This window comes from Marmota flaviventris, chromosome 2 (assembly GCF_047511675.1).
Source record: "Marmota flaviventris isolate mMarFla1 chromosome 2, mMarFla1.hap1, whole genome shotgun sequence".
NCBI lineage: Eukaryota > Metazoa > Chordata > Mammalia > Rodentia > Sciuridae > Marmota > Marmota flaviventris.
The window spans coordinates 96,316,211-96,334,875 of record NC_092499.1 but is presented as its reverse complement, the minus strand read 5'-3'; the positions used below and the strand labels follow the sequence as shown (position 1 = coordinate 96,334,875).

The 18,665-nt window shown below is 40.1% G+C and overlaps 1 protein-coding gene across 1 annotated transcript in view; it reads left to right on the top strand.

Moving 5' to 3' along the window:
* Positions 1–18,665, top strand: part of Fbn1 (fibrillin 1) — a 223,642-nt gene that overhangs the window by 166,017 nt on the left and 38,960 nt on the right. The window contains exons 36-45 of the mRNA XM_027925732.3: positions 760–882; positions 2,584–2,706; positions 2,953–3,117; positions 4,971–5,039; positions 5,135–5,260; positions 6,409–6,531; positions 7,390–7,548; positions 10,551–10,622; positions 14,279–14,404; positions 18,128–18,250. Of these exons, the coding sequence (XP_027781533.2) occupies positions 760–882; positions 2,584–2,706; positions 2,953–3,117; positions 4,971–5,039; positions 5,135–5,260; positions 6,409–6,531; positions 7,390–7,548; positions 10,551–10,622; positions 14,279–14,404; positions 18,128–18,250 (1,209 nt within the window). The remainder of the gene's footprint in view (positions 1–759; positions 883–2,583; positions 2,707–2,952; positions 3,118–4,970; positions 5,040–5,134; positions 5,261–6,408; positions 6,532–7,389; positions 7,549–10,550; positions 10,623–14,278; positions 14,405–18,127; positions 18,251–18,665) is intronic.

Below are 18,665 nucleotides of genomic sequence, written 5' to 3'. Positions count from 1 at the left end.
GCTCGTTAACAAGATGTGAACTCAGAATCAGTCTTCAGCTATAACATATATACCAATTTCTTCATGTATTTCTATGAAAATACTTCATTTTGTTATGGAACCATTGGGTTCTTTGTACAGCTTATATTTAATATGCAGAGTTGATGTAAGACTCCTTCTGAGGCAAGAAACTAGATTATGTTCTTGATCATGTGCCTGATGCCTTGTTTACTTTTGTTACTCCAAATATCCAAGGAAAACAGGTACTGCGCCACCTTTGGTAATACAAATAGTCACGGTGAAAGTTTTGCTTCTTTTAATGCTATAAGGAAAAGTTTTGTTTGTTTGTTCGTAATATAAATCACCACTGGCAGAGTAGTCATGGCTATTTAAAGTCAGTCTCAAGTCTGAAAATGTGCCCATGTAACAATTGCATAAGCAGATATTAATGTGAAGCAGGGCAGAGGCCTGGAGGGGATATCTGCAGTTTTTAGCTGTCTATCAATACCAAGCACATACCATAGTACTAGGGGCAAGGATTATAAAGCCGGTTATAAAAGTTATCACAAAGAAAAGTCTTTGTGATGCTTAAAATTTAATCTCACAACAAAAGCACCATATATATATGAAGAATAACCAAAAGAACTTAGTCTCCCTTGACCTGTTTAGCTCAGGTAGACTTCATTTTCCCAACACTGATATTGATTTGCCTAATTATAGTAGGCAGTTTCTTTAGCAAAAAATGAATCTAACTTCTCCCTTTTTTACTCCTCCCTCAAGATATTGATGAGTGCTCCCTTCCAAACATCTGTGTCTTTGGAACTTGCCACAACCTTCCCGGCCTGTTCCGCTGCGAGTGTGAGATAGGCTATGAACTGGACAGAAGTGGTGGAAACTGCACAGGTAAGACATCTGTTATCATGGTTGGCTCCCAGGTGTCCCAGGGAACCCTACAGTTGGGGCATCATTGGGACCATACAAGACTAGACAGAGAAGAAAACTAAAGCAGGGTGAGGGAACAGGAACCCAGACTACATATTCTCAGACTCGGAACTGATTAAATATGAAGATGCAGAGGAAAGAGTCAAAGACAGGAAAGAACAGAGCTCGAAGCCTTAGAATTGCTCTTCTGGCTGTGGAGGAATCGGTGTGCTCCAGCCATATGGCTTCCCAGCCATTTCCTTTTCTTCATGGGTGCATTTTCAGAGTTTTCTTCAGACGGCCATGCTCTAGGATCAAGGGTTTTCTCCTTGTACTTTTACACTGCAATACCCACTTCTTCCCACCCCTGCCCCTGACAGTGGTCACCAGAGTGCTGATACAGAGAGTCATTACCCATTTCTAATGTATAAGACATTTTCTTGAAGAACAAGGACTCTCAGGGAATATAAGGGAAAAAATTAGAAAAGCCACAAGCACCCAGCAGATTGCCTTTAGTCCTCTTTGGTAGTGACAGCCATTTGTAATTCTCCTGGTCCACCCTTCTGTTCAAGGGTATTGAGGAAATAGGTCCCATTCTGTAGGAGTTTAGGAGTCAGGAGAATTTTTTTTCTAGCCACCTAAACAAGCCATGACTCAGTGGCTCTCCAGATCAAGACCACCACCACCACCACCTCCTCCCCACAAATGCTATGGACTGGAGTATTCCTCCCTAGGCCCACATCTTCTCTAGGCATATATCCTACTTTTCTAAGCAGTAGGATGACACCAATCAGGTCTCTAGAAGACCTCAGGAAGTCACCTCTCCATGGTGCATGCCTTCTCGTCAACCTCAGTCCCTGTCAGCATCATTCTAACCTTGTTTCTCTTGGCCTGGCCCTGTCCATCCAAATTTATGTGAGATTTGAGCTAAAGAATTGTTTGTTTTGGAACCCATGGGGGGGTTACCAGTTCCACAGGGAACACCCAAGGACAAGGTGTCCCCAGTCCCCAACCTCTATTCTCTGAATCCATTTATCCAGTGTTGATTATTTCCTAAGTGTTCAAAAGAGACAGAAGGATTGTACAGGGGTGGTATTTGCCAAAACCCATGTCCTAAATATCTGGAACTCTGTACAAATTTTTGGAATAGAAATTGAAAGGGAAACATTCAACTCAGCATCAGTGATGAGAGAGAGACTCTTTGCAGACTTGAAGACACACTCTAAGCCCCATGCGTTTATGTGGAAGAAACAGCAGAAATTACCTGCTCCAGAGAGTTCTCTGGGACATCTTGCTCTAATTTGACAAAATAACAAGCCACACATATTAAATATATTTTTTCAAAACCTGTGTCTGAAATTTTGGTTAACTGAGGTCACAGCAATGTTTTGCCTTCAGTTACCTTCACTGGAATATTTTTCCTAGTTCCAAAGTTATATTTTATCCTGATGACAAGTTTGGATAGTCAATATGTTCTAGGGGTGGGGGAGATCAAAGACTATGACATATTTCCTTCCTGAGGGGTTTTATTTCAGAAGTGGAGGATGACATTTCTAGGTATAATTACAACTAGTGATTCTTAAAAGTTCTTGTTGGGAGCCCTAGACTGGGTGGCGTGGTTTATGGTGATGTTGGCCCCACATTGACTCACTGGTAATTCTGGCCCTGGCTATTTGGTTTTAGATGTTAATGAGTGTCTGGATCCAACCACGTGTATCAGTGGGAACTGTATCAACACTCCGGGCAGCTATACCTGTGACTGTCCACCTGATTTTGAGCTGAATCCTACTCGAGTTGGCTGTGTTGGTAAGATCTTAAAAAGTTTTCAGAGGTGCAGGCTGTTTATTATGTTTAAATAGTATTGAACATCCTATTTTCAAAATTTGCAAAATAATAATATAGAAAATTCCTATTATATATTCTTGGACATGTTTTAGTTTCTAAGTAAAAGGAAATCATAGTTTTTCAACAGTTTAGGAAATTAGTTTAAATTTTCAACCCTCAAGAAGAAAGAATCTGCATGACACTTTTTTGTTTATATACGGTAAATAGATACCCGCTCTGGAAATTGCTATTTGGATATTCGGCCCCGAGGAGACAATGGAGATACAGCCTGTAGCAATGAAATCGGAGTTGGTGTTTCCAAGGCTTCCTGCTGCTGTTCTCTGGGTAGAGCCTGGGGTACTCCCTGTGAGCTGTGCCCTGCTGTGAACACAAGTAAGTGGGCATCCTCCTGTTCCTTATTATTCCAAGCATACTCACCAAGGGAGGGAGCACCTGTAGTCTTTATGCCTCCATCAGGAAAGGGAGATCATGTTCTCGCCCCATGGAGGGACCTCATTTCCTACTTGGGAATCAGAAAGTGCCCCTTTTGTCTTTCACTAAAAGCTCAGGTGGAACAGGGAGTATCTCACTTCTCTCTGTTGAGAAACAGGCAGATAGCATGGCTTAAAGATTTTCCAGGTGAGGTTGCTCTTCCCAATTGCTTCCCTTCCAGGGACACATGGGTTGATCTCTCCTCTTCTTATCTGTCGGGTGGTTTGGGAAACTCTGGAACAAACTCAGAGTATCCCTGGGCAAAAGAGAAGTAATTCATTAAGCAACTATTAAATGGAAGATTATTCCATTCTTAGGGTGGGGCTTGAAAGAAAGCTCTCAAATGTGATTTTTAAAACATAAATAATACATCTCCAAAATAAATAAATAAATAAATAAAAGGACTTTCTGTTTTTCTAAGTGAGTCCTATATTACAATTCAGTCATATGCCACCTCTTTGGCAAAAGTCAGAGGCTGCTGCTTATGGGATGTATTGTAGGAGGCACTCAATTTTTTCCTTGCAGAAGGGTCATTTATTCGTTTCTTCTGAAAATGTTTGTCAAGTACCTATTGCACCTATTTTGAATGTTCAAAGATGAATTAGACTAGATCCTGCATCTTCCAGGAGTGCGCAGCTTAATAGGCAAAATATTACCCAAACATCAGAGCTATAGTCTAACATAAGTCTCAAAAATAGAAGAAACAAGAGCAGACATGGTCTATGATTTGCCAAAGAGCACACCAAGTTCAAATTCGAACTCTACCACTTGCTTCCATGTAACCCTGGGCAAGTTACTTAGCATCGTAGAATACCTCCTAGGATAAAGTCCCCAGTATGGGCCCCAGAGCTTAGCAGGCACTGCCTTCCCTCTTCTTTTCAGAGAGATGGATCAGTTCATGTTGGAAAAGGGGACTGATAACTGTGCAATTTTAAATTGAGCCTTCGATTTAAAGAACCACCCACCCCAAATCTGTATCAAAATTAGAAAGAGAATGTGTACATACTTACACATATGCACACGGTACATATGATTTCAGAAAGCCAGGGCAGGGATGATCAGATTTGGAAGGACCAGCATGATTATGAAAAGATGCTGCTGCCAATTAGGGTCACTCTTATTCGTGTGTTCTTATGTGTATCACAGTGCCAGTGCATGGCACTGGAATAAATGTTTCTGAGTGGAAAACCTGGAGGAATAGAGGAATGGTGGAATAAAAGACACTATAGAAAGTTGCTTTTGGAAACCAGGAGAATTAATATTGCCATCTGTAGAAATAGAGGGGTAAGAACGCTCTCTAGGTATTGAGGAGGGCAGTGGGATGGGAACCCAAAGAGGCACTTTTACCTAAGCTCTGTTTGGAAAAAGTTTTGGAGACAGGCTGAGGAACACTACTAATGGGAGCTGTGATTCGAGGGAAGAAAAGCTGAGTAGAACATACAAATGGAGATGAGTTTAATGGAAAATAAAAAGGGAAAGAGAACATTTTAAAAGAAATAGTGATGGAGATAAGGAACAAAATGGTTCAGAAGAACATAAGGACTCTAGTCATTAGAGGGTCCGAAGACTGAGGACACTGGCAACTACCCTTAGAAAATGACCAGTGTGCACTAAGATGTCAACTTAACTTCAGCTGGGTGGAGTGAGGGCTAAAGCTTCCTGAGAGTGAATATTTCAGTTCATTTCTCTTAAGAATATTATTTCTAGAAATTTTAGATTTGAAATAACTCTCTTCAAATTTTTTGTTTCAATAGCTGAGTACAAAATTCTGTGCCCTGGAGGAGAAGGCTTTCGCCCAAACCCTATCACTGTAATACTGGAAGGTAATTCTTTTTCCTTCCTCCTAAAATGTGCACATTTTGAATTTCCTTGGATATATTTACAATGCTGAAGAAATTCTTTTGTTTTCTTTTGATAGACATTGATGAGTGCCAGGAGCTGCCAGGGCTGTGCCAAGGGGGAAAGTGTATCAACACTTTCGGCAGTTTCCAGTGCCGCTGTCCAACGGGCTACTACCTGAACGAGGACACCCGAGTGTGTGATGGTAAGTGGCCCCATAGGAAGACATGATCTTTCAAATAGTGAGAACTCGCCTGAAAAACCAGAGTACAGTAAACTAGGAACTGAGGACTTAGCAACGTAGCGCAGTGGTCTAAACATGAACATAGCCAGGTAAATATGCCACACATGTGGTCACTTGCACTAATGTTACTGAAATGATGTCATTTCCAGTAAGTCCTAAATCTCCTTCTTTTCCTGAGAAAAGTGGAGTTTTATTATGCTGGGCCATAGTCCCACTTATGCCTACAAAACAGTTTTCCATGGTCCTCAGCAAAGCTACTCTAATGAGAGTAGCACAGGCCCCATTTCAGTAACCTGTGTGTTCAGGGCTCCTCTTCTTAACCATCTGTACTAATGCACCTAGATGAGATTCTTTCGGAAAGCTTTGGCTTCATGATACTGCTGACAGCTCTGCGGCCCTTCTTCACCTCTATTACTGGGAAGATGGAGAATATCGACCATTTTACGGTTTTAGAGCACTTGAGCCATGGACCAGGGCAAGAGCGGTGGGTTTTATGTAGATATGAGAATCACATGAGTAGTTAGGGAAGAGAAGTCCTTGTGTTCTGTATAAGAAAAGTTCCCCTGGCTCTCCCAAAGTCTTATTAAGTGACACAGGACCATGACAACCTCATTAAATTTAAGTTGAGCATCCAGTACATAAGACATAGCTCTCAGACTCACTGAGTTAACAAACATCAAATCATCCCCTTTATTTGAAAATGGGAAAGGGGACAAAGTACCTGCTTCCATGTTCCCTTACCAGTGGAGATTCCTGAAGCTGGCTGTTAATGGCTTAAGGATATCATTGTCTTTCTGAAGGATATTGAGAATTAGACTTTCTGTATGGTTCCATATCTGCATGCCTTTGAGGATGTTATGGACTCATTTGTTAGGAATTCTTATCAGAAGGCAGGAGTTCCTTTCTAAAACCTTCTTTCCTGAAATTGCATGCATTTGCATAGATGAAGGACCCTGATGAACTAAACACATGCTTTTCACATCTGGATTATAAAGTGCCCTGTGGATTTTCTCCTTTGTTGTGTCAACATTTGTATTGACATTGAGGACCAGGCCACTCCAGAGAGTGATGTTTTCATATTCACATACCACTTTCTCTTTGGATTATAGATGTGAATGAATGTGACACGCCTGGAATCTGTGGCCCAGGGACATGTTACAACACTGTTGGCAACTACACCTGTATTTGTCCTCCAGATTACATGCAAGTGAATGGGGGAAATAATTGCATGGGTAAGTCTAAGTTTTTCTTGGTTAGGCATGTTTGGTTCTTGTGTAGAAAGCCCAGCAAATGGTCCTGAGTGCTAGACTGAGTGCTGCCATCCTCACTGTCTCACTGAGAGCCTCCTCCCCTGTAGACCGTGAGCTTAAGTATTTTTCAGCACCTTGTGTGGGTGGTTGGGAGTTTTCTTTTAAGTGTAATGTTGGAAAATCCCAAACAAAAGTTGAATAGTGCTTCTTTTGTTTTACTTTTGGGTGTATCTTTATACAATTATATTTACAGCACAGACCTACAGTATTAAAACATCGTGAGTCGGAAATGAGAAACTTACTGCCAAATAGCAGTGGAGAATTGTTACTAGGAGACAGGGTGGAGAGTCATGTAAAGTTTATTAATGCTACAGCCACATAATGACTTAGTTCTGTGGCATAAAATACCAGGGAATACATTCCTCAAAGTCCTTTTCTTGTAACAGTATTGATAGCTAAAATGTTGTGTCTGAGTAGGCTTTTCCTGCCCGTATTAAAGTCAGCTTACAATACAACTCAAAAGAGCTTTCTCTTTGAGTATCCCTTTAACATGTGTTATGCTTCCCCAAGGGCATATCCAATCCTTTTTTTTTTTTGGCAGGGGTGGGGGGTGGTGGTACTGGGGATTGAACTCAGGGGCACTTGACCACTGAGCCACATCCCCAGCCCTATTTTGTATTTTATTTAGAGACAGGGTCTTGTTGAGGTGCTTAGTGCCTCACTTTCGCTAAGGCTGGCTTTGAACTCGTAATCCTCCTGCCTCAGCCTCCCCAGCTGCTGGCATTACAGACGTGGACCACTGTTCCCGACTTCCTATCCTTTTTTCCTTTTCTCTTCTAGATATGAGAAGAAGTTTGTGCTACAGAAACTATTATGCTGACAACCAGACCTGTGATGGAGAGCTCTTGTTCAATATGACCAAGAAGATGTGCTGCTGCTCTTACAACATTGGCCGAGCCTGGAATAAGCCCTGTGAACAGTGTCCCATCCCAAGCACAGGTGAACTTTAGCTTCACTACTACTAACAATAGAGGTTGATCGATCACCCATGAATTGTTAGGAGAAATCAGTCTCAGCAAAGAAAGAAAAGTGTGCATGCTCATTTGCATAAGGAAAAAATTGATTCACAAAGGCAACTGTTTAGTTCAGAGTTGACCATTGTCTATCCAGCTGAAAACTGGAATCACAGAATATACTTACTAATGTGTACCCTAATTCATAACCAGAACTGTGGACTATAGCATATCACAAAAATATAAACATTGTTATCATTGTTTCAGAATTCATATAATAATTAAAAGACTGGAAACAGGCAAACCAAAGTGATAAATAAACAAACGATAACTCTTCTTGTTTTTAATGTAATATTCAAAACTAGTCTTATTCCCAAAAGAATTAAGGCCAGTCTATAAAGATGCAATTGTAAAATAAGAAATAACTGTAAGGCAAATAACAAAGAAGAGTAAGAAAATTACACAAGGAACAAGGCCAATACACAAAATCCAAACCGGGAATTCCTACACAGTTGCCAGAGATGAGCAGTGACTTTGGTTCCAAACTTCCTAGCAGCTCATTTGAAAAAGGAAACCTGATCAAGTAATCCTCAGTAACTATAGAGCAAATTAAACACTGAAAAAAAGTACATCTCTTTTTTATATTGAGAGAAGAAAAATTTCTTCTTACATTTTTTGTAAAGGAAAGAATTATACTATGTCATTCATTTTTTTAAGTACATTTATTTATTTATTTATTTATTTTTATGTGGTGCTGAAGATCAAACCCAGCGCCTCGCATGTGCTAGGCGAGCGCTCTACCACTGAGCCACAACTCCAGCCCATGTCATTCATTTTTTAAAAGACCCAAATGATATTCTTTAAATAAATATATAAAGTAAAAAATTTGGTGCAGTATTCTTATATCATGTGATACATGTTATGCATCAAAGATATTATGATGGGATCATTTGCCAATATTATGATTTGCATTAAATTTAATCCATGCAAGATATTGATTAAGGTATTCTGTAGTACCTATCCCATCCCACACAGTGATATGTAAAATTTTAAATTTATTTTTGGATTCTGTCTGATCATTTATGCAACAGAACATTCTTTTTTACTAAATTATACCATTATATCCATTGTTTGCTCCAGAAATAATGTAATAACCACCACTTAGAATTGTGATTTACCTCACCCCTCAAAAAGTGTCTAGAGCAGGGTTGACAAACTAAAGCTTATGGGCCAAATTCAATCTACCACCTGTGTTTGAATGGCCCACAAACTAAGAACAATTTTTACACTTTAAATGGGTGGAAAAATCACAAGAATAATATTTCATGCCATATGCAAGTTACATGTACTTCAAATCTTGGTATCCATGAATAAAATTTTATTAAAACACAACCACACTAATTTATTGACCCATTATCTACAGCTGCTTTCATGGAAGAGTTAAAAAGTTTTGACAGAGACCTTGCGGCTTGCAAAGCCTAAAATATTTACTCTAGTCCTTTAAGAAAAAGTTTGCTGACCCTGACTGAATAATGGTCTTCAGGATCATATAATCTTAATGAAAAATCTGGAGGGTATACAAATTTGGCATGTGTGTTTATATATAAAAGTATGTGTATGTATTTGTTTTAAGTTATCTTGAAAATTGCATTTGTTTTTTGAGAACTGTTCCAATATAAAATATACAGAAAATACATTTTTAAAGAGATCAGATTCTACAAAAATAGAATTTCAACTGTTTTCTATTTTGTCCTAATAGGTCATTTCAATTCTCCTGGAGGCCACTTTGGAAACCCTTGATATAGACAATATTTACTTTCAGAAATGACTGTCTTTGAGTTTTAAGAACCTATATATGCATCATTTAAAATTCAAGATTTCTTCTTCATGATAAATATTGGCCAAATCTAGTTTTGGCCTTTCACTAACTCTGAAATTTGCACATATTTTAGGAGTTCTTGTAATTTCTCTGGATGAAAAATGTCAGCTGTTGTGGCAGTTGCTCTAAGTGGATACTCATAGTCTAAGAAAATAAAGCACTAGGAGAATAACATGCTATATGTTAGGATTTTAAAAAATGTTTTAGAAAAAAAAATGTTCTAGAGATAGGGTCTCACTATACTGCCCAAGCTGGCCTTGAACTCCTGGCATCAAACAATCCTTTGCCTCAGCCTCCCAAGTAGCTGGGATTTACATGTGCCACCATGCCTGGCTCAGGCTATTTTCTAATTCAAATAATTCCAGAAAGCTTTTACTCATTTTCTCCAGGCATGACCAGAAAGGCAATGGCCATCTTGGATTTAGACTGATACCATACCTTACCAGTCGTGCTTACCTGGAGTTACAAAATCTCAGAGTTAGAGCAGATCACCAATAACATTTAGCTCATCTTTTATTACCAACTTTGATGAATTCACGGAAGAGAGAGAACAGGAGTACATGAGTGCCATTCCGAGTAAAATCCAGGTCCAAAAACCAAATTAATGATGAGGTTGGTTTATAGACATGAATTGGCCATTAATAGATCTGATGTTAAGAACTTGCCACAATCTGCCTCCAGTCTACTGAGAAAATGGCTTCTGTAAGCATTCCTTGGACCCTATATAGATCCCTCATTACAGAGTGGAGAGAGGCACTCTTGTCAGTCTCTGGTTTCAGACCTGAACAGTATTCAAATAGAAAGCCAATTCAGAGGCAGCTCAGAGGAGCCTGTGGCATGCGACGTGGAGACTTCTACTTCTCCCTCGTTATCAGTCTACATACCATTCTTCCTTCAGCGTTTGTCTTATAGAGAGAGAGTTACATCTGTAGGAATTTCCAGGTTTACTTCTCATTGTCAATTCTTCAAAAGAGAGACCATTTCAGTATTGTAATATTGTTTAAAAGGTTTCCACACCAAACCTTTTGGGAAAAAGAAAAAGTAATTTCTTTCAGCCAATTCTTGCTCTTTTACTGATCCCCACCCCTCCTGTTGTTCATTTATTGCAGATGAATTTGCTACGCTCTGTGGAAGCCAGAGGCCAGGCTTTGTCATCGACATTTACACCGGCTTACCCGTTGGTGAGTTAGGAGACGACGTGCACGTGAGCGTTGTCAGGACTTTCCCTCCTTGTCCTTGTGTTAGAAAAGGGAGTGCGTACAGTCATTTTCTGTTTATTTTCTTTGTCTTCTTCTTCTTCTTAGAAGAAAAAAAAATGTGAAACCATGCCTTTAGCTTTATTGAAACATGGATTCTCAGTTTGGAATAAGCTGTGCAAACACCCTGTGTTGCTCCACCTAATTGGCAGAAGCATTTGCTGCTCATGATTAAGGGGACTGGAAAGCTTTTCACAAAATTACAATCAAGCTTAGTTAAACCAAGCCTAGGCATCAACAAAGAGAGAGATTCTGGGAGTATGGCCAGTTGACATTTGATTTGACTGTAATTCCCATTCCTTCCTTCTAAGATGAGTTTACATGAATTTTTCACACCAATACCTTACATGTGGGTTGTTCATGTAAAGTCCTTCTTGTGGATCAAATTTATCTTACATGGATTCTCCTTGGATCACCTGCTTGGAGAATTTCAGAATTAAACTAAAAATCTTCTCCATCTAAGACCTTGTCTGATAACTGGAGCAGAAACCACCACTGTGATAGAGGTGCTTATGTAAGATTCACAAGTATTACACAGCATTCAGCTGTGTAGGCAGTGCCCTTGTGGTTTAAACCAAATAACATAAAAGTGATGGAAAGCTGTTGTGATCTCAGAGTTTTTCCCTGGTGTGATTTATATGTATCCTTAGATGCCCCTAAGTCTGAGCTATTGTGTGTGGTAGCAAAGATCACCACTTGCTTTGTTCTACCTTGTTCCTAATAAGTAAACTGAAAACTACATCAGCCTTTCCAATGACCTTGTTTAAGAAAACAAGGATCTGGTCCAGAAATCAGCCTGGCTTCCTTAGTGCCAAATCCATATAGCTCCACAGTCTAGTCAACATCCAAAGAAACTTCATGGTTTGGAAAGAAAAACTGCTAAATGACATTGGCATGAAACACCTGGCCCTAGCTATTTTGTTTTTCCCCTTCCCGAAACAGATCTTTTAATCTCCTTAGAATCTGTGATCAGCAGATAAGTGGTCTTTGGTAGTACTGGTTCTCCATGGGCAGATTAGGCGTGTACTCTATAAGACTTGCCCTCCAGGATGGGCAGGAAGCAGCTTGAAACTGCATTAGCATTGTCCACTAGTAGAGCTGGAAAGACCTCAAACGCCATCCAGTTCAAATATCTTGCTTTACAGTTGAGGGCACAGAGGCCCAGAGAGGGAAATGGACACATCCAAGGCCACCTAGCTAATTAATAACAGAGCTGGGACCTGAACCCAGCCCTGACTCATGGCTTGCTTTGCCTCGAGCTCTTGAAAACTGGAAACATGGTATTTAGCAATATGCTTACTGTTACCAAATTCCATCAATGACAAAATATTTAGATGGCTGAAAAACTTTGTTTTATTTAAGCTTTATATTTTCTTTCTGAAAGGTTTTAAGATTGTTGGCATATAGAGTCCATTCATATGGGACTAAAATCATAGTATGTTTATTAATCTTGTCTTAAAATATAAACTTCTCTAAGTTGAAGTTCAAATAAAATCCAGACAGGAAAAGAAAGCAAGATTGTTAATATATCTTTTTGCTATTTTACACCTAGAAATGGCTAGAGATTTGACTCAGCCTGTTATTGTTAGTCTTGGTAATATATATCACTTACATTTAAACAAATGAATATGAATATGATATTTCATGTTTTAATCTGCACCAACAGAATGGATTCTACTTGGCTTTTTTGCTTGTTTTCTTGCTGATAATATAAAGTTGTGATTTGATTTCTCATAGATGTTTAATAACATGAGAAAAGTGTGAAAAGACTGAAAACATGAGTGCCTGTATTCAAAATAGCAGTGTTTTGAGATTGTACCCTTTGAGATTCAAAACTTTTCCCCCCCATTAAGTAGCTCAATTTGCTTTCAAACAGAATCAAGCCCTTTGAAAAAGGGTCTTAAATCTACCTGTGGCCTTTGAAATTTCTCCTTTGAAACAGGTTGGTTTTAAATGTGATTTTTCTGAATCTGCAGCAGCTCCTCCAGGTACCCTAGAATCTATGAGCATCTTCCTACAATTTATGCAAAGTACCTTGCAGAGGCTCCTTGCTATAAGTAAACCAAGAGGCTCAACAATAGTAATAGAAGCCTAGTGAAAGGGTGACTTGTATCCTAGACTGTAGCTTTACGTAAACTACAGTGGAAGTGTTCTGTTACACTGTCAAGGGATTGCTGGAGCAGTCCTCCAGGGGAACAAGCACTTTGAAAACCATCCTGTGAAGAATATAGGATGGTGATGTGGAGAAGCATAAGGGAGCAGGATATCCTGTTAGCAGGTTCCATCAAATCCTGACTCTGTCTCTCATTGACTACGTGCTCTTTGGCAGGTTACCTCCTCTGGCTTGGCCTCAGTTGCCTCATCTGCACAGTGAAGACAGGCATAGGACCTAGACACCATTTCACAGGGTGGCTATGCTGATTCAGTGAATAGATACAGGTCAACTCCTTGAGAAGCACACTAGCCATGCAGCCAGAGACTGTGAATACTATTATTATTACTATTTTTACTGTTATTTCAGAGGACATTTATATGGCCTGGAGTAGGAAACAGGTAGGAAACAGATGAGGCAAGCCAGGCTGGTGAGGAGGCTCTGAGACTTGCTCGCAGGTATCCCTTTATAGCTTCAGATATTGATGAATGCCAGGATCCTGGCTCTGCTTTCATTCCTACCTTGGTCCTGTTTTAATGTTTACCAACCCATTTCCAGACACGGGTTCTTTTTTCTTTTTTTTTTGATACCAGGGATTGAACTCAGGGGCACTCAGTCACTGAGTCACATCCCCAACCCTATTTTATATTTTATTTAGAGACAGGGTCCCCTTGAGTTGCTTGGTGCCTCACTTTTGTTGAGGCTGGCTTGAACTCGAGATTCTCCTGCCTCAGCTTCCCAAGCCTCCCTAGCGGCTTACAGGCATGCGCCACCACACCCAGCCAGACACTGGTTCTTGATGTAACAAATTAGAATTAGCCACTTACCATTTGTCAGAGTGCTAAGGACAAGTAGAGCTGTCCCAGCCCCCAGCTTCAGGAAGCACACAGTCTGCAGTGACATCCTTCCTTGGTGCTAACCCTGTCTTCACATTCAACTCCAGCCCAGCTTACAGCCCCACATCTCATTTACTCCTTTCTATAGCCACATGAAGGAGGAAGGGGAATTAGAAGTAGAACTTGAAAGATGGCATTTCTCCATAACCTTGGACTTCTCTTCTGTTCCTCAAGTCACCTTTCCATTTTTGCCAAACACCGCTGCATACTTGGAGGCAAGAGGCCATTTCCTCTTAACAGTCACTTTTAACCTACTCATCTGGTATATCCACAGTGCCCAGTGGATATGAAGATGGCCCTTACCTGTGCAAAGTTGGTGTTCTGAAACAAAGCCAAAAAGATACTAAATCCACATAGACACATGAATGTTTGGAAAGTAGCTTAGTTATTTCAATTTGCTCTTCATTGATTTTTTCCTCCTCCCATCACACACAAACACATACACACATGCACGCATGCCCTTTCAGTCCTCTCTTTCCCTGTGCAGGGATCACATGTTGCACCATCACTCACAAGCAACTCTCTGTTTCTAGATATTGATGAATGCCGGGAAATCCCAGGAGTCTGTGAAAATGGAGTGTGTATCAACATGGTTGGCAGCTTCAGATGTGAATGTCCAGTGGGGTTCTTCTATAATGACAAGTTGTTGGTTTGTGAAGGTAAGTGGCATTGTAACTATGTCATATCCAGCAGTGAGCCAGCTGACGAGCTTCTTAAACACACGCTCACCAAACTTCATAACTTGAAATTTCAGAAGTGCTTCAAACTCTAGGTATAGTGAAGGGCATGGTGTGGAACAACATGAAGTTTCATGCAAAAACCTCTCTAACTCCCAGTGGAAAAGCCAGGATGTGCATTCCGCAGCCCCCTCCCCCAAGACACAATGTATTAGATTTCCTGACTGATATGAAAAATCTTTTGAGTTCCTGGGTGTGTCACATAGATTTCTTTTGTTTCACATTGCTTGAAAGTAAACATCAGTGGACAGTCATCTTTACTTGAATCTTAAAGTCAGTGTTCTCTTCCAACAAATGGAGACTTTGCTACTCCCAAGTGAAAACAAGGTTAGTGCAAATATTCCAAATGCATGAGAGAATTCCAAATGGCAAGGACAGCAAATTTGATTTTATATGAAAAATGTTGGCATGCATGCAAAAGGTACTTTTTTTCATTTTCAAATTACCTCCTATTGCTGTGTACACACACACACACACTCACTCTCTCTCCTATGTTATGAGTCTGAACATTCCTTATAGCACTTCATATTTCTTCCTACATCTGGGGAAGATAGTATTCTTCTATATTTTTATAACAGGGAGACATTACTGGATATTAAATATGTGATGTGCCTGAGAATAACTGGAATAATTTTCTATTTAATACTTGAACTTTGGTCTTCTGGTAGAGTATTATGCATTATAGAAAAGGTTATCATCCTCTTAGGGCACATATTATAGCATGTGTCAACATTTTAATATTTAAAAAAAAACATTTGGTTTTCTAAACTAAAGACGATTTATATACCACAGGGAAAGTTCTAGTTTGTTAGTAACCACATACCTGTTAAGTTTTCTTAACAAGTGTTTAAGAGAACTTTGCACATGTCACTTCCCTGTCTGCTGTGTTGGTTGTGAGAATGGGGGTGACAGCCATTCAGAACACCTCTAAAGAGATTGCCAGTGCAGACCTTGGTCCCAGTCCCCACCTTCTGGAGGTCATCAAAGACCAGGCTCCTGGAGAGGAAACGTGGACACTGGAGAGGAGAAAGGAGGCCATGGCAATGATCTTATAGTGCTGGAGGTGGCCGTCTTCCTTTTGGTCATATTCTTTCCCCCTGGTACTTACCCCACCAGGATGTTTGTCAACTTCTCATGGCATTTCCTCTTCCCTTCCACTCAGAGGTCTCTTGGGTGATTACCTTGGTACCTCTTCACTACTTATATATGCTAAAGCAGCAGCCATGGCCAGAGTCAACCTAGACCTTGCGACATACATGAGTTGCAAATACCATTTGTCAGAGTGCTAAGGACAAGTGGAGTTGTCACCTTGCTGTCAGGGTAGCATTTAGTGGCCAGTAAGATGGCTGAGGGCTCCAATTTTTGGTTTCATACACTCTTCTTCTTCAATGTGAAAAACTAATCAGGCTCAGCTGCTTCCCAACACACTCTTAGCTCTTGGAAACACACTCTTAGAAAATCGGAAAATGAAGGTTGATTTAATACATGCCTCAGTAGCACTGAAACTGGAATGGATTCTGGAAGTGGTTTAGGGAGCTTCCATATGTCTGCTCTCCCCACGTGTGTGTTTGATCAGACTTTAGGCTGATGCATCACAGAAGTGCTTGTCCATGACACTGTTTGGCTTCTCCAATGGCTTCTCCTCTGTGTTTCTTTATGGTCTTGGTTAAGATCAGGACAGACCGAGTGAGTGAGGTGGTGCTGGGTCCATCATAACAAGGCAGCATACTTTTGCTCTATCTCTTGCATGGAGAGGCGTGATCCACCCCACCTCTCATAGGAACTCTCACTTACTGAAGCTCATACTAATGGTCCTTCAGTTCTCCCACCACAGAAAACACACCTGAGAGGCATCTGCTGATGCATTTGCCACCTCCTGGTGGGACTTCTTTGGCTGAGTCCACTTCTGTGTGAAAACCCAAAACTGGTGCTAAGGACTTCTCACCAATGTTCCAGATATTCCCTTTACTGGACATAAACGACTAGATCATTTTGTTGAAGCAGGAGAGAGGGGAGCATGTATTTTGCCCCATGAGTTGTGCAAGAACTTTTGTGATGTCATGAAATTGAACTATATCAGGTATCTGGGGTTTTTGTTGTTTAAACAAGTGTTTAAGAGAAATTCGCACATGTCACTTCCCTGCCTATTGTGTTTGTTGTGGGAATGGGGGTGAAAGCCATTCAGAACACCTCTAAAGAGATAGCCAATGCAGACATTGGTCCCAGTTTAAAAAAATAAAATAAAATAAAAGCAGGCAAACAACTCCTGAGCAAAGTAAAAGCTCTAGAACACATGATATTCATTTTATTCTTTGCTTTGATATTGAGAGTTGGATTGTTTTCAGTAGTTTTATGTGCAATCTCCCATGTTTGCTTTCTTGATTGGACTGTCTTGTGGCAGTAATTTAAGCAGCAGTCTCTGTAACCCTGCAGCTGGAAGACAGGGAGCACCCCAGTCACCTGGGCGCTTACTAGAAATAGAGACTCTGGGACCATTCCCCAGATGTGTTGAGTTAGAATCTGCTTTTTAACAAGATCCCAAGTAATTCATATGGACATTAAAGTTTGAAATGCTCTGCAGATCTTACACTCTTCCAGACCAAAGCAGCCCTGTTGAATCATAAAATCTTGGGGATCATTAGACTATACCTATATCAAGTCCTGGCCTTAAAAAGCTGAGTTTCAGACTTAGCTTTTTGTTTGTTTTTTCTGGGGATTGAGCCCAGGGCCTGTGCATACTAGGCAGGCATGCCATTATTGACCTGTATCCCTAACCCCAAATGACTTTTTTGTTTTAAAGATATGAGCATCATCAGAGTCCATGTGTAATTATTATCAAGAAATTGCCTATATGAATGATAATACTGAAGTAGAGGAGCTCTGGAGTTTTTAGATAATGGGTTTTCAGTCTTCTCTTTTTTTAAAAGTAAACTTTATTTTCTAGGGTAGTTTTAGGTTCACAATAAAATTGAGAAGAAAGTACAGATATTTGCCATATACCCACAGCCCTATACATGCATAGTCTCTTCCATTATCTACAACCTTCTTGCATTTGTTATAATCAATAAACCTATACCGACGTGTCCTTATCACCCATAGTCCACAGTTCACTGTTTCTATTGTAGATTCTGTGAGTTTGAATACATTTGTAATGCCACATATCTATCAGTACAGTATGATAGCATAGTTTTGCTGCCCTGATACTTCCCATGCTCTGCCTGTTCATCCCTCTTTCTTTCCTAACTATTGGAAACTACTTTGTCCTATTTACTGTCTCCACAGTGTCCTCTTTTCTAGAATGTCTTGTACTTGAAATAATATACTATATAACCTGTTCAGATTTTCTTCTTTCACTTATAATAACATGCATTTAAGTTTCTTCCATAACTTTTCATGGCTTGATAGCTCATTGCTTTTTTAGAAATTTAGAATATTCATTAATATTCCATCTAGATGTACCACAGTTTACTTATCATACATTCACCTCAGAAAGCCATTTTGGTTGCTTCCAAGTTCTAGCAATTATGAATAAATGTGCTATGAAACATCCATATTGACTTTTCAGTAGATCAGATGTAAGTAAGACTGCATTGCCTGGACGCCAGATTCTGTGCTCTTTGGAATTACATTCTCTTCTGCTTGCAGATATTGACGAGTGTCAGAACGGCCCCGTGTGCCAGCGCAGTGCCGAGTGCATCAACACTGCAGGCAGCTACCGCTGCGACTGTAAGCCTGGCTATCGCCTCACGCCCACAGGACAGTGCAACGGTAAGTGGTGCCCACCAGCCACTCTTATCCCCCTGCAGGTCATCTTCACAAGCCTCTGATAACTAGATTTCTTTTGAGATCTAAGGCTGAAGAATATATGAGATATGATTGAAATAGATAAACTCTAGCAAAATGAGAAAAATGGAAAATTGTCAAAATGTCTAAACACCTAGCTTTTTGCCACTTTATTGATGATATTTGTAAAACAAGAAGGAGATTGTTTACATAAATACATTTCAGGTTTGCCTATCTACTGTCCCACATGCAAACACCTACCCTCACATATACTCAGTATTCAGGATCAAATTACTTTTTTTACTTCCATACCTTCTCCCTGAGCAGCAGGGGAGGCTTCTCCACCTCATACCCCAATCTCGATTCTCAAGCTGGACCAGATCAACCTGAAGAGAAGCAT